This window comes from Lepidochelys kempii, chromosome 8 (genome assembly GCF_965140285.1).
Source record: "Lepidochelys kempii isolate rLepKem1 chromosome 8, rLepKem1.hap1, whole genome shotgun sequence".
NCBI classification, from domain to species: domain Eukaryota; kingdom Metazoa; phylum Chordata; order Testudines; family Cheloniidae; genus Lepidochelys; species Lepidochelys kempii.
The window spans coordinates 52,410,668-52,426,213 of record NC_136387.1 but is presented as its reverse complement, the minus strand read 5'-3'; the positions used below and the strand labels follow the sequence as shown (position 1 = coordinate 52,426,213).

Below are 15,546 nucleotides of genomic sequence, written 5' to 3'. Positions count from 1 at the left end.
TGTATGGAGGGCCAGGAATGCTCACAAAATTGGGGTTGGGGTATGACAGGGGGTGAGGACTCTGGTTGGGGGTGCGGGCTCTGGGGTGGGGCTCAGGGGCAGGATGGGGCTCCGGGCTGCAGCAGGGGTGTGGGTGGGGTGAGGGCTCCGGCTGGGGGTGTGGGCTCTGGAGTGGGGCTGAGGATGAGGAGTTTGGGGTGCAGGAGGGTGCACCGTTCTGGGACCGAGGGGTTCAGAGGGCTGGAGGGGGATCAGGGCTGGGACAGGAGATTGGGGTGCAGGAAGGGGTTCAGGCTGTGGCTGGGGGTGCAGATGCTGGGGTTCGGCCAGGGATGAGGGGTTTGGGGTGCAGGAGGGTGCTCCGGGCTGGGATCGAGGGGTTTGGAGGGTGGGAGGGGATCAGGGCTGGGGCAGGGTGGTGGGGTGTGAGGGCTCCAGGGTGGGGCTGAGGATGAGAGGTTTGGGGTGCAGGAGGGTGTTGTGGGCTGGGATCGAGGGGTTTGGAGGGCAGGAGGAGGATCAGGGCTGGGGCAGGGGGTTGGAGCATGGGGGGAGGCTCAGGGGTGCAGGATCCGGGTGGTGCTTACCTCAAGCAGCTCCCGGAAGCAGAGACATGTCTCTTCTCTGGCTCCTTCATAGAGGCGCAGCCAGGTGGCTCTGCACACTGTTCCATCTGCAGAAACCGCCCCTGCAGCTCCCATTGGCAGTGGTGCCAGGCCAATGGGAGCTGTGGGGGCAGTGCTTCGGGTGGGGGCAGCGTGCAGACCAGAGCCCCCTCTGGCTGCCCCTATGCGTAGGAGCCAGAGAGGGCCATGACGCTGCTTCCGGGAGCTGTGTGAGTGGCCCCCAACCCTGCTCCCCAGCTGGAGTGCCAGAGCAGTGCAAGCCCCAAACCCTGCTCCACAGCGGGAGCTCGAGGGCCAGATTAAACGGCTGGTGGGCTGTAGTTTGCCCACCCCCGCGCTAAAATTTTACATTGTTTTATTTTTGAATGCAGTTTTTCTTTTACATAATTCTACATTTGTAAGTTCAACGTTCATGATAAAGAGATTGCATTACAGTACTTGTATTATGTGAACTGAAAAATACTATTTCTTTTGGGGTTTTTTTACAATGCAAATACGTCTAATAAAAATATAAAGTGAGCACTGTACACTTTGTATTCTGTGATGTAATTGAAATACATATATTTGAAAATGTAGAAAACATCCAAAAATATTTAAATAAATGGTATTCTATTATTGTTTAACAGCGCAATTAATCGCAATTCATTTTTTTAATCGTGATTAATTTTTTTTAATTGCTTGACAGCCCTAATATAAATTGGATTTAGCTATCATGGACCCTGAGTGAAAGTTCCCCAAGGTAAAAAATACACCTTATTTAGCAGCGAAGGCAAAGCTGATGCTACAGCAGGGCAGCTAAACTTTGTTATACATATACTTCATAGTGCATCCATCTTAATGCATTTGTATAGCGCAAAGCTCTATGGGGCAAGGACTGGCTTTTTGTTCTATGTTAGTACAGTACCTAGCACAATGGGGTCCTGCTCCAGAGCTAGGGCTCCCAGGTGCTATGGGCAGTACAAATAATCACTAATAACACCAGTGCTGTTCCTTCAGGGCAGCATTCCTCTACACTTAAGTCAAATAGTCCCTTACTCTGTAAGTAGCCCCAAAAGAACTAGTGTCTGAGTAGTGAATATTCAACGTGAATAAGGGGTGGCAGAATCAGGCCATTAAATAAACAACATCATGACACTAAGTTGACCAACAGCTCCTCTTTCTTACTGTGCAGAAAATAGTCATTTACGGGCTGATCCTGCATTTTTCATGTACCCCAAATTCCCAGTGACTTGATTGCACAAGACATGCAGGGTAGGGCCTGTTTTTAGAAGTGTTCAGCACCTACCACTCCATTTGAAGCCAATGGGATCTCTGTGTGCTCAGCACCCCTAAAAATCAGACCCCAAGCCAGTGTGAGCTTAGAACAGCTAAATATCACTCCCCCATCCACACGCATATCCAAGGTCACTATCCTACCCTTTCTCCCACAAACCTCTAATTTTCCACATGGTTTCAGCCTTGGCTAGCTGAGAATCCCTAGGATAAGAGACAGTTTTCTGCTTAGAGCAAAATATCCCAATTGATTTTAACCAAAATCCTCCAAAGAAGTGGGATTGTTGTCTGTAAACTTAAACACTGTTTTAAGTATAATTGTAAATAAATGCAACTTTCCAGTTCTTATTCTGGGCTGCTGCTAGCCTGCTTTCTAATGTACTTCTTATTTGTACCTTATTACAGATCAAAATTCCCTCTTTGAGCACACAAATCTGCTCAAAGAGGGAATCCTTCGAGAACCTGTCACAAGTCATTATCCTACTGTCTGTCCTACTACTCATTCCCACCTCCTACATTCCATTACAGGGAATTCCCTCGAGTATCTTGTTTTGATTTTTTTTAAACAATCTAAATTTAATTTAATTCCCTCGAGTATCTTGTTTAAATTTTTTTTAAACAAACCTTTTCACCTCTACCAGTCTGTATCCAAAGTGGAATCTCTTTTTAAACAAAATATTAACCCTAACTAAACTACCCAAAGATGATAAAGTCATGCTGGAATGAAAAATAACTTTAGCTGAATGCCAGTTAGTTATAAAATATCTCAAGGCAAGCTACTGAGCCAGCTGGCTTACTAGCAGAATTTTGCAAGGCTCCACTAAAGTCTGGTGTCCCAGCTTTAATCAGAGCATAAAATGATGAAGCCCTAACGAGAACCAAACTCCCATAAAATATGTACAGAACAAACATTGTCATTACTTTTCATGATAGTAGGACTAGATAATATGGATGCTAACTGCAATTCCTATTATTACTGTGCACAGATCTTAACCTTCTATTAAATGATTCAGTGAGTAGAGTGTGGTGTTACATTGAGAAACACTTTAGTAGAGATCAGGTAGGTTTTTATCAGAGGAAGAACATGTGCAGACAATGCGAGGAGGTCTGTAAAAGTATTTGCCTCAATTTGAACTTTTAAACAGTCACATATGGCAATATTCAGAAAAGGTTTTGACTGGGTTGAGTGAAGTTCCCTACAATGACTACTGCAATAACCCAGTGGTGATCAGTGTCTTATATGCACAGCCTAAATTTGTGAAGTTTTAACAGAGAGAAATCCCCCCCCCCAAATTTCCCTAATAAAAGGAACTAGAGAAGAACATAAGAACAGCCAATGGTCCATCTAGCCCTGTATGCTGTCTTCCAACAGTAACCAATGCCAGGTGCTTCAGAGGGAATGAACAGAACAGGCAAACATCCAGTGATCCATCCCGTCATCAACTCCCATCTTCTGGCAGTCAGAGACTGGAAACACTCAGAGCGTGGGATTGCATCCCTGACCATATTGGCTAATAACCACTGATGGACCTATCCTCCATCAATGTATCTATTTTTTTTTAATCCTGTTATAGTTTTGGCCTTCACAACATCTCCTGGCAATGAGTTCCACAGGTTGACTGCACTGTATGAAGAAGTACTTCCTTTTGTTTGTTTTAAACCTGCTGCCTATTAATTTCATTGAGTGATCCCTGGTTCTTGTGTTATGAGAAGGAGTATTACGCTTCCTTATTCACTTTCTCCACATCAGTCACAATTTTATAGACCTCTATCTTATCCCCTCTTAGTTGTCTCTTTTCTCAGCTGAAAAGTCCTGGTCTTTTTAATCCCTCCTTACATGGAAGCTGTTCGATATCCTTAATCATTTTTGTTGCCCTTCTCTGTACCTTTTTCTATTCTAATACATCTTTTTTGAGATAGGATGACCAGAACTTCACACAGTATTCAAGGTGTACATGTACCATGGATTTATATAGTGGCATTGTGATATTTTCTGTCTAATTATCTATCCCTTTCCTAATGGTTCATAACATTCTGTTAGATTTTTTACTGCTGCTGCACATTGAGCAGATGTTTTCAGAGAACTATCCACAATGATTCCAAGATATCTTTCTTGAGCAGTAACAGCTAATTTAGATCCCATCATTTTGTATGTATAGCTGGGATTATGTTTTCTAATGTGCATTACTTTGCATTTATCATCACTGAACTTCATCTGCCATGTTGTTGCCTAGTCACCCAGTTATGTGAGATCCTTTTGTATCTCTTCGTCGTCTGCTTTGGATTGGAGTAATTTGTATCATCTGCACATTTTCCCACCTCACTATTTATCCCTTTTTCCAGATAATTTAAGAATATGTTGAACAGCAGTGGTCCCAGTATAGATTCCTTGGTCACACCACTATTTATCTCTCTCCATTGTGAAAACTGATAGTTTATTCCTACCCATTGTTTTCTATCTTTGAACAAAGGACTGCTTGCTTTGCTTAAAAGCCTTCAGTGAGGGATCTTGTCAAAGGCTTTCTGACAGTCCAAGTATACTGTATCCACTGGATCACCCATGTCCACGTTTGTTGACCCCCTCAAAAAATGCAAATAGATTGGTCAGGCATGGTTTCCCTTTACAAAAGCCAGGTTGACTCTCCCCAACAGATTGTGTTCATCTGTGTGTCTGATAATTCTGTTCTTTACTACAGTTGCCTGGTACTGTACTGAAGTTAGGCTTACCGGTCTATAATTGCCAAAATTGCCTCTGGAGTCTTTTTTAAAAATTGGTGTTGCAGTAGCTATCCTCCAATCATCTGGTAGAGAAGCTGGTTTAAATGATAGGTTACATACCACAGTTAGTAGTTCTGCAATTTCATATCTGAATTCCTTCAGAATTCTTGGGTGAATACCTTATAGTTCTGGTGACTTGCTACTGTTTAATTTATCAGTTTGTTTCAAAACCACCTCAACCAACCTGTTAATCTGGGACAGTTCCCCAGATTTATCACTAAAAAGAACGACTCAGGTGTGGGAATCTCCCTCACATCCTCTGCAGTGAAGATCAGTGCAAAGAATTCATTTAGCTTCTCTGCAATGGCCTTTTCTTCCTTGAGTGCTCCTTTAGCACCTCAGTCATCCAGTGACCCCACTGATTGTTTGGCAGGCTTCCTGCTATTGATGTATTTAAACTTTTTGCTGTTCGTTTTTAAATCTTTGGCTAGTTGATCTTCACATTCTTTTTTGGCCTGTTGTCTTCTGTCTTAGGGCATGTCTACACTCACCGGGGATTAACACTGTGGCGATCGATGCACCGGGGTTGATTTAGCGGGTCTAGTGAAGACCCACTAGATCAACTGCCAATCACTCTCCCGTCAATTCCGGTACTCCACCGGAACGAGAAGCATAAGGTAAGTCGACGGGAGAGTGTCTCCCGTTGACCCAGTATAACGTGGACACCGCAGTAAGTCGACCTAAGCTACGTCGAGTCCTGCTATGTTAGTCACGTAGCTGGAGTTGCGTAACTTAGGTCGACTTACCCTCGTAGTGTAGACAAGGCCTTAGCCAGCCTTTCCCTGGACCTCCTGACTTTAATGAGCCATGAAGTCAGGACATGGCAATAGAGCGTAATATGCACCATACATAAGGCTATGCTCAAACCACATTATCTAGAAAAATCCATTCCAGTTATGTCTGAGTTTCCAGAGGTTGGGGAAGAATGGCATAAATAGTGGCCTAAATTAATCCAGAGCATGACAAAGAATCATTCTTGGGTATTTATTTTGCTCGCAGTTCTCAGAAAGGTTGCCCTGAACAGTTTATACCACATTGATTGGAAACTGTCTTGCTCTGCAAGGTTGGGATAGTTTGTTTGGGGCTGTCTTTGCTGCTGAAGGAGCTACAGCTGCATTGTTAATTGGAATTAAGGACAGAGCAGGGAGGATGCTGGCGCTGTTGTAGGTGCTGGATTTTCCATTGCTAATATTGACTAATCTGAAGACTGCCACCTGGCTTTTTATAACACTGTCTGCAGAGCTTCTGTGTACAAAGGCCCAGGTACTTTTGCTGCATCGGAACAGCTGGGATGGTGCAGCTCCCTGTTCCTGTGTTAGCCCTGGCAAAGAGAGGTGCTAGAGCAGTTTCCGTACGCGTCAGGTCCAGAATACACCCCTGGCAGGGCTACAAAAGGGTCTCGGAAAGTGGTAAAGGTTTGGCTGGCAAGTTTAGTTTACACTAAAGAACTCCTCGATTCTCTCACTGTCCAGGAAGCCTAGGAGAGTGGTTCTCAACCTTTCCAGACTGCTGTACCTCTTTCAGGAGGCGTACTTGTCTTGCGAACCCCAGGTTTCACCTCACTTAATTACGTGCTCACAAAATCAGACATAAAAATACAAAAGTGCCACAGCACACTATTGGTGAAAAATCACTTACTTTCTCATTTTTATCACATAATTATAAAATAAATTGCGGACACCCCCCCACTACTCCCCAGGGTTGAGAAACAGTGGTATAGTATATAGAGCAGTATAAACATGTCATTGTATGAAATTTTAGTTTGTGCTTTTCATGTAGTCTGTTGTAAAACTAGGCAAATATCTAGAGGAGTTGACGAACCCTCTGGAAGACCTCCACGTACCCCCAGGAGTATGCGTACCCCTGTTTGAGAACCATTGGCCTAGGATGACCCCCCAGAAATCATTGTAGAGAGCACCTGTGTGAGTTTGAGTGTGGCCCATCTGTTTGAGGATTTAATTCCTGCCTCTCTATTTCTTTTTCTAAGAAGTCACTCAGAAATTGCATCTGACCATCACATTTTCCCTTAACCAGATCCATCAGCATCCTTAACAACAACAGCCCTGCACTACATCCCCATGGCCAGCATTCCCCCAGCATGCTCCTATGCTTGCAGTCTTGCAGTCCCCAGCTGTGGAATGGCTCTTTAGGGGCCGTTGCAGCAGAGCATAATTTAGATCAGCTTCCACAATCCCCCAGATTGGGGAAATGCAAAGGGTGGCTTAAAGCCAGCTGGACCCCTTTCTCCAAGTTGTGTCAGGTCTCTGCTTAATGTGGTGTTCTTCTCCCAGATCTTCTGGGCCTTGGCTGATGTCTGAGAATTCTGGAATGCCAAATTCACTCACCTGGTAGGCAGATCTTGGAATCTGTCAACGCAGCCAGGAAACATGGAGAAAACTAAGCACAGAAGCACATGTAATCTGGGATCTAGCCAACATCCCTCAATTTATTGTTTGGAAATTTGGAAGATGCCTAATGCTAGCACCATAATTAAAATCAGGAAGTGCAATTATGTCACAATTATTTAATGAAGTCTTATTTCTGTCAAAACAACAAATTCAGCAGAAAATTGGAAGCAACTGCCCAGTCTCCCGGTACCTGCAGCCCCACCATCACACCAGGAAGTCAGACATAGTGGTACAGTAAACCCATAGTGAGAGAGAAAAATGATACTTGAGGGTCATCTGCAGGCAGGTCTAATCGCTCATAGGCACAACATAACCACGTTTCTTTCTGATCTGACAAAGAAAATATTTGGTTTCACTTGCAAAAACTATCTTTATAGTGTCCTTACTTACATGAGTAAATACTTATAGGCACAGAATCTCAGATCAGTTCAGAGTAGTACGGTTCTCAGGTCTACCATGGTCCTAGAGGAAATTCACCATTTATCAGATAGCAAATCCCTATATTACAGGAGAGGAAATTGTGAGGGAGAGCATGTGACCTCTCCTGCTTCTGCACTGGGATAGTCCACATAGTCAAACGTTTTAACCCAATATTAGTATTCTTAATTATTTGTATTACAGTAGCACTTACAGGGTCTACAAAGAGGAAGTAAGAGGGAGTCTCTGCACCAGAGAACTTATCACCTAAATAGACAAAACTGACAAAAGATGGGAGGGGAAACTGAGGCACAGAGAGGGGCAGTAACTTGCCCAAGGTCACTCAGGAGGTTAGTGGCAGAGCCAGGAATGGAATTCAGTTTTTCTGAGTCATAGTCCAGTACCCCTAGATCACAAACTTACTCAGCTGCTTCTGCTTTTTAAACCTGACTTCTTCTTCTTTGGCCAGTATCTCTCAAACGAGGCTTCTTTCTGACTTCTGCGGCCATCTGACATGTCTGAGTGTTGTCGTGGGGAGATGGAAGCGTGCTACTCTAAATGAGCAACGAGCAAGCAGGGGCACAAGGTAGCATGGAGATGGATAAGCTCCACTATCTATTAGCTATTTAAGCCAAAGGACACTGTTGGTACAAGAACAAATGAGAATAAACTGGCCATGAATAAACTGAGATTGGAAATTTGAAGAAGGTTTCTAATCCTCAGAGGAGGGAGGTCCTGGAAAAGCCTCCCAATAGGAAGAGTGGGTGCAAACAACTTAACTAGTTTGAAGGCGCAGACTGATACGTTTGTAACAGGATTCTTGTGATGGAGTTGCTTATGATGGCAGGGGCCTGGAGATGGTGACCCAGGAGGTCCTTTCCAGTCCTCAGCCCTATGTTCTTATGATATCCCCCTCAGTACAACTGCAGGTATCACGTGTTTGAGAGGCAGCATGTGGATAGGGCATTAGACTGGGTCTCAGGAAGCCTGAGGTGTTGGTGGCTCAGTCCACGCAGCAGGTCAGTGACAGAGGGAAGTCACTTCATCTCTCTGTGTCTTTGTTTCCCATTCCATCCTTTGTCTGCATGGTCTACGCCGATAGTAAATTATTTGGTGCCGGGACCATCCCTCACCGTGCATCTGTACAGTTCCTAGCACAATGAGGCTCTGTTCTGGGCTGGGGGGGTCTCTAGGCAATACCAAAATACAAGTAATTATTATTCATGTAATCCTCACTCCGGATAGTTGCAAATCTGAGCTGAACAGCTGGAATATCCCAGGACAGGCCTTGTGGTGTTCTCAATGGTATAAAGGGGGTTGGGGGAGGTAGGGTTTGTATTAGAAAATAATTTGACTGAAGATATGGGATCCTTAGGGATCCTTTTTGGCTTTCCACGGAAGCTCTGAAAAATGTTATGTAAATCGACCCTTGCTAAACTGCACTTAATAATCTGCACAAAAGCTCCTGGCTCTTTGCCCCTCTGACAAAAGATTTAATAATAGATATTGTAGCCAGGTTGCTCATGCCGGAGAATCCACCACTTTTACCAAACACACCACAACACATTGATTGTTATACTAGGAAAGAGCATAAATAATCAAAGCTAAGCTACAAAAATAGATGAACAACATACATTGTGCGATGAGTGACCCTGGGTATTTTTATTGTCTGTTCATTGGCTAGTTGGCAAAACTCACTAATTCATAAAAGGTCTCCAAGTCACTACTGCAAACTGGCAAATTCCTATTAACACAGCAACAGCCTTGAAATTACTTCCCTGCACTCTCTCGCTTCAGTAAAACATATTTTACCGAGACAAGAAGTTATGAATGTAATTTACCAACTGCTAATACCATTCTGTTTATGTATCCCCTCTTCAATTTCAATTGACTAAAGTACACTTCTTGACAACTTGGCTTCAGTCATTGTAGGCTGCTGCCTTATACTGTTGAAATAATAGCTACATTCAACACTAGATGTGGCTGTATTTCAAGAGGGTGCAGTGCTTTCTCTGTAGGGGTGAGGGTTTTGTACACGTATTAATTTGTAAATTGCTCTGGGATCCTTTAAGCTGTTATACACTATGTGCACCCATGACATTGTCCCATTTCCTCAGCAATAAGAGAAGGAAAACTCAAGGAAAGCATTACAAGTTCTTACCTGCTGGATGAGAGAAAGGTGCAGCTGGCAGCAGCCTGTTGCAAAATGGCCACTTTAGGGCTGCAACTGCTTGGCTCTGCTCAATTTAAAGGGACAGCCCAGAAACAAAGATCCTGTAAGAGACCAACCCAGCACTGGGGGAAGTTATTAGGGGTCAGAAAGGGGCAAAATTAATTCACAGAATAAAGATAGAATACAACAGTGATCTCCTACAGAGCCCCCATTGTTAAGTTACAGCTGTGGGACCAGTTGTTATCAGCCAACACCTTGGATGATTGGCAGGAAAAAACAAGGATAAACAGAATGGTACATTCAGGGACACTTGCCATCCAGTTAGTGTGAGACATGGCAGGTAAATGTAAGCAGAATTCAATCTGACAGCAATATGCAGGGGGGCGGCAGTAAAGGACCTGATCCCACAATGAGCATCACGGGTGAACCCCTGCACCTGTGTGGGTCCCCATCAAAGCCAGTGTGTGGGGATGGCCTATACAGAGCACACTGCAGGGGCACGTCTTAAACCATTAAAGATGATGGGCTTGATTCAGCCCTGCTGACACAAGGGTGTGCTGCAGTGAGGGGGGATTCACCCCCTAGAGGATGACAGGGTGGGATGCAGCTGCCACGCTCCCTCAGGAGGTTTGGTGGTCCTGACAGGGTTCCATAGGAGCCCCGCTTGAGCAGGACCTAGCTCCCAATCCAGAGTCTGCCAACTAGAAAAGTAGGAAACTGAAGGGGATGAAACCTTTCCTCCATGCTGCCGAGAGGAAAACTCTAAGGAAAATGTACTTGGGAGCTTGGAGCGTAAGAGGTTAAAAACACATGGCCAGGCCCAACATGCTGCCAGAGGCAGGCCCACAGAACCTCAGAGCCTGCTCTGAAAGGATTCCGGAGACACCTGCTTTCTGGGTTGCTGGTTACTCAGCGTATCACAGGGTTTGGAGTTGGTCTCCAAGAGCCAGACTGTCCAGTGCTCACCACCCCCCAATTAGAGGCAGCTTTTCAAAAGTGCTCAGCAGCCAGCAGATCCCATTGTGCTATTTAAGACCAGATTCTCATCAGAGCTCTGCACCCAACACGTCCCCACTGCACTCTTTTGCAAATTTGGCCCAAAGAGACTGTCTTCAACGCACTGTCCTGGGTCCCCATCTGCCATTTACCAACATCTTAAGTGACACTGACATGCAAGCCAACATTAAACACAAGCTGCTCCTTAAGGCCTCATTTTTGAAGGAGGGGGTTGGGTTTGTGATCAAGAACTAAGCGTTTGCATATCCATCACATCTCCGCAAATCACAGCTCGCTCTCCCTTCTCCCCCATTAAGGGACAAAAATTATTAATGACCTCATATTGCTCAAAGGGCCCAAGGCTTTGGCTTCCATTGTAGGTCTCCATCCTTATGAATTCTGCTGTCTTTGCTTGGTTCCTCATATATATACACAGACCCGCCCCGACTGGCACTGTAGAAAGACTCAGCACCGTGGATGTGAAGAACTTGAGCGGGGAATGGTATTTTCAAGGAAGCTTGTGGTAGGAGAGTGGGGAATTCAGTTGGAGAAGTCAGGTGAAATAATGCAATAGCAATTTCAAGAGGGTCAGGTGAAACGTCGCTTCTCAGTTAAAATGTTGGGGCTTTTGTGTGAAAGATTATGAATTTATCATTTGTGGAGCGATGTTAAAAATACATTTGTTGCTCCAGTGAGTTGACGTGCACCATCGGCTGTGCTTGCAGTGCAAACTCCATTGTGTTCCCTCATTCAGAGTGGATGCTGACCAGTACGGGAATGGGGTCCCTACTGGCGCCTTGCTGTGACAATAGGCACTCAGCAGGGGAACCACCCAACCGCTGTTTTATGGGGAGTCCATTACTGGTGTGCAGGGGTCCACCAAAAGCTGATTTGGAGCTCAGAAGCCAATGCCAAAATCCAAAGACCTGCATCCGATAAGGGGCTGCTAAGAAGTATATGATCAGATAACTATGGCCCCACTCTTGAAACTAGAGCTATGTGGGTAAACCTCTGTGGGCTGGGGGTGTCTCTGTGCAGATCCAGTGGAAAGCCTGCAGCTGAGGTTATCAAGCAAGAATCATGCAAATCATCATATGCTGCAATATAAACACATACACTGTGTAACCTTGAGCAGAACATTGTGAGCTGTGGCCCTTCCTGCATTCTCCTACAGCTCTCCTTCATTCCCTTGAAATATAGGAGGGAGGGGCGCTGAACCTCCATCAGCCCTGTTCCTGTTGCAGGGGAACTTCTCCAGGGGCTGAAGTTGCGGGAGCTCAAGCAGCTCCCTCGTGGTAACGGTGACTACTCAGTGGGCAGAGGAAGGCCTTGCTCAAGTCACTGGCTTGCTGATGTCCCAGTGTCAGCACACAGCCAGTCTGATCTCGACACAGCGGGAGGGGAAGGGGATTTTGAAGATGGTGGGATGTTGGAGTTTAAACCTAATAGTGAAAGTTGGATTCAGGGAATAGAAGCTGGGAGCCTGATTCACACTTCCCTGTTTCTGTGTTTGGAGCCAGGATGCAGTAGTGTCCAAGGTAACTTTAAGCCACTCGGTGTTCTGAGACCATGCAGAGGCTGGCCTAGTGCCCAGTGTAAGGTAAAGCCGCCCGTGTTCTGCTTTCCGTGTCCCCCTCTGGGACACAGGAAGCAGAGAATAGCCGTGGTGTAGTGCACTCCTTATAAGAGATGGGGATCAGCCTGAATGACCCAGGAATCCTATGCTTGCGAAGGGGCAGATACTGGGGACTGTACAATAGGAGCCATGTAGTTTAGACTCTACCATGGCTGGCCTACCCTCTCCAAACTAGAAGACTTAAGGTTTTCACTTTTGTGGCCCACCCAAAGATCCACAGAGGAGAGGGTTGATCCCCTCCCAAGGGCAGCTGCAGAGCTGGGGTTCTCAAGCTAACCATCCTCTGTTTTTGTCAGGACAGTAGTGAGGCAGCAGAAGGAGCAGGCCCCTGGGATGAAGAGGTCACCAAGTGGTGGGGGGAATGGAGCTCCTGGTCCACATGCTCCCGTACCTGTGGGGGAGGAGTGATGTCCCGGGAGAGGCACTGCTTGCGGCAAAGGTAAGCAATGGAGCAGCACCAGCTAACGCCAGACTCATGGACACTCATGAAACCTTTACCGATAAGGTGCCCAGATGCTGGATGCACCCAGCGGAGGGGAGCGGGAGGCAACACCCAGGGCAGAGTGTCTCTCCTTTCCTGCGGAGCCTTTCACATGCCCTGAATGATTCCAAGCTCTAGAAAGCAGAACTGACATTTCTGTGTTTGCCAAAAGCCACCAGATATTTGACGTGGCAGGAAAAACTGGATATTTATGGATCTGGAACAGAACTGCAGCTGGATGCTTAACAGGCTCCTCTGCCCGCTACAGCCCACCTGCAGCCAGCCTCAGCTTTTCTTACTAGCTGCAGGGAGGGGTGACCCAAAGTGCATCCTTCTCCCTCCCGCATCCCTCTCATGGAGATCCGCTGCCTTCCAAGTAGTGCAGTGGTATTAGCTCTGTATCTGAAACATTTCAAATTCTAGTGTGGTGACCCCCATTTTGGTCACAACTGGGGACTGAGCAGAAACCCTCCAGAGCTAAAAGCATGAGCTTCTACTGCTGGAGGTGAAAGGTGCTTGGAGCTGTAATAAACTCACATCCTCTTTGACGCAGGCACAAAGGAGGACTCATGGGTTACACTAGGCAACTGTGCTCTGCAACGTACATATCTTGGAGTAACGAAGCATGCTGGGCTGGGGAGCTGGGCCACTTTTCGCGTCTTCTTTTTCGCTTTGCATCTGGCTGATGTAGAGGACAGGGTATATTTCACATGTGGTGTACGTTGCTCAGAAAGCGGGTAGAAAAGTAAAGAGCCCTGCTTTGACATCCAGCAGGCCTGTGAAATGTGCATAATTTACACTGATTTGGTAATTCCGTAGGGACCATCTTCAGCCCTGGCATAAGCAGGTGCAACTCATGTTGGCCTACGGGTGAGTTGCACCCACTTACAGGTGAGGGCATGGGCGATGGTGGGACTTAGGTAGCTGCCTTTATCTCACATCCCCCTGTCAGTTGCTTTTGTTGCTATGCCCCCCATCTCCCTGCCACGTGCCTTCAGCAGATAAGCTACGCTTGCTTGGCAAACCCGCCACGGCAATGCCAGTTACACTATTGTGCTAGAGCCACTTACACTGACCTACCCTCCATATGCAACTTACTCTGGTGCTTCTGACACTGCCCAGTTAATCCCGGAGCATTGGGCCCAGGCACGTCTCTGGGACTTCCTCCTCTTTTTCATTGTGTGGCTGTCTCCAGGGCCAGCTCTAGGATTTTGGCTTTCCCAAACAAAAAAATGTTTGGCCACCCCCGCTTTTTTTTGTGCCCCTCTCTGCCCCCGCCCCAACTCCACCCCTTCCCAACCTCTTCCCCAAATCCCCAGCCCTGCCTCCTCCCCCAGGCGTGCCGCATTTCCGCCCCCCCCCCCCCATTGCTTCCTGTGGCTCCCCCCGGCCCTAGCTCCCCTCCGCTCCGCCTGCTTCCCTGAACACGCTGCCACTCCGCTTCTCCCCCCCCTCAGGCAAGGGAGAGGCAGCGTGTTCAGGGGAGCAGGGGGAGCGGAGGTGAGCTAGGGCCGGGGGGAGCCACAGGAAGCAATGGGGCAGGGTAGAGGAACTGCTCCCCGCCCCAGCTCGCCTCCGCTCCACCACCGCCGCCTCCCCCGAGCGTGCCGCTGCTCGGCTTCCCCTTCCTCCCTCGCTCCCTCCCAGGCTTGTGGCGCGAAACAGCTGTTTCGCGCGTGGCAAGCCTGGGAGGGAGGGGGAGAAGCGGAGCGGCGGCGGCACGCTCAGGGGAGCAGGCAGAGGTGAGCTGGGGCGGCGGGGGCACATTTCTAGGGGCGGCAGGGGCGGCGCTGGAATGCTGCCCCTAGAAATGTGCCGCCCCAAGCACCTGCTTGCTTGGCTGGTGCCTAGAGCCGGCCCTGGCCCTCTCTCGCTCAGATCCCCTCCTGCTCGCTCCATTCATTCCCTCACGTCACAGCAGCTGATGGCCTGTGGCACTTGCCAGTGAACACCTGCTGCTCTCTCTCAGCCAGGCTATATTGCTAGCTCCTGTCAAATCCGCCACTGAGGGCGGCGCAGGGGACTGGAGTGGAAGCCTCTACCTCCACTAAAGAGATGAATGAGACCCCTGGAGAGGCATCTCTTTAACCTGCTAATGAGACTCCCTGGATGCTAATGAGAGCTGGCATCTGAGAGTGCAGAGAGCTCACTGTGTCTGCCCCTCTCCTCTGCTCCTTTCCATTCTGCATGAATGCACTTCTAAGCAGAGGAAGCCCAGGCACGGCCTCCTCCCTCTTCCCTTCCTTCAAAAGGAAAAAAAAAAACCCCTTCTTTTATGTGGGTTGGCTAGCTGCATAATTAGGATCCGGATGTGCAGAGGTGCCTTCCGTCTGGAGATAGCCATGATTCTCCGATAACTTCACCACTAACAAGACATGCCAGTGTCTGTGTCCCCCCTCTGCCCGGTGAGCACAGACACTGCCATCATAGGAGAAAGATGGGGAAAAGAAATGGGAAAGGGGGCCTGAGTGCCCCCAGAGTGTTCCCTGTGCCTTCCTAGCTAGGGCTCTGTGTCCTCCAGGCCTGATCCAAAGCCCAGTGAGTCCTTCCACTGACTTCAATGGGCTTTGGAACCGGCCCTCTGTAATTCCACAGCCAGGGAATTTGCTGCAGAATCTACCCCTCACTGCAGGGTTTTGCTCCAGAATTCAAGCTTGCATTTAAAAACAAAAATATAGAAAGCTTTCTGCAGCTGCAAAGAAAACCTTCCAAGCCTCAGCCAAGTGTACACAGTGCTGTGATATCTGCCTGAGTCTGCA

At 47.4% G+C, this 15,546-nt stretch overlaps 1 protein-coding gene across 2 annotated transcripts in view; it reads left to right on the top strand.

Annotated features, from left to right (window-relative positions):
- Nucleotides 1-15,546, top strand: part of LOC140915916 (ADAMTS-like protein 2) — a 45,288-nt gene that overhangs the window by 4,454 nt on the left and 25,288 nt on the right. Inside the window, exon 2 of one of the 2 annotated variants that reach the window (XM_073356538.1) lies at nucleotides 12,608-12,745. In XM_073356538.1, the coding sequence (XP_073212639.1) occupies nucleotides 12,668-12,745 (78 nt within the window). In that variant the 5' untranslated portion in view covers nucleotides 12,608-12,667. Of the gene's footprint in view, nucleotides 1-12,602; nucleotides 12,746-15,546 lie in introns of both variants that reach the window. The other variant, XM_073356537.1, reaches the window with a different exon arrangement.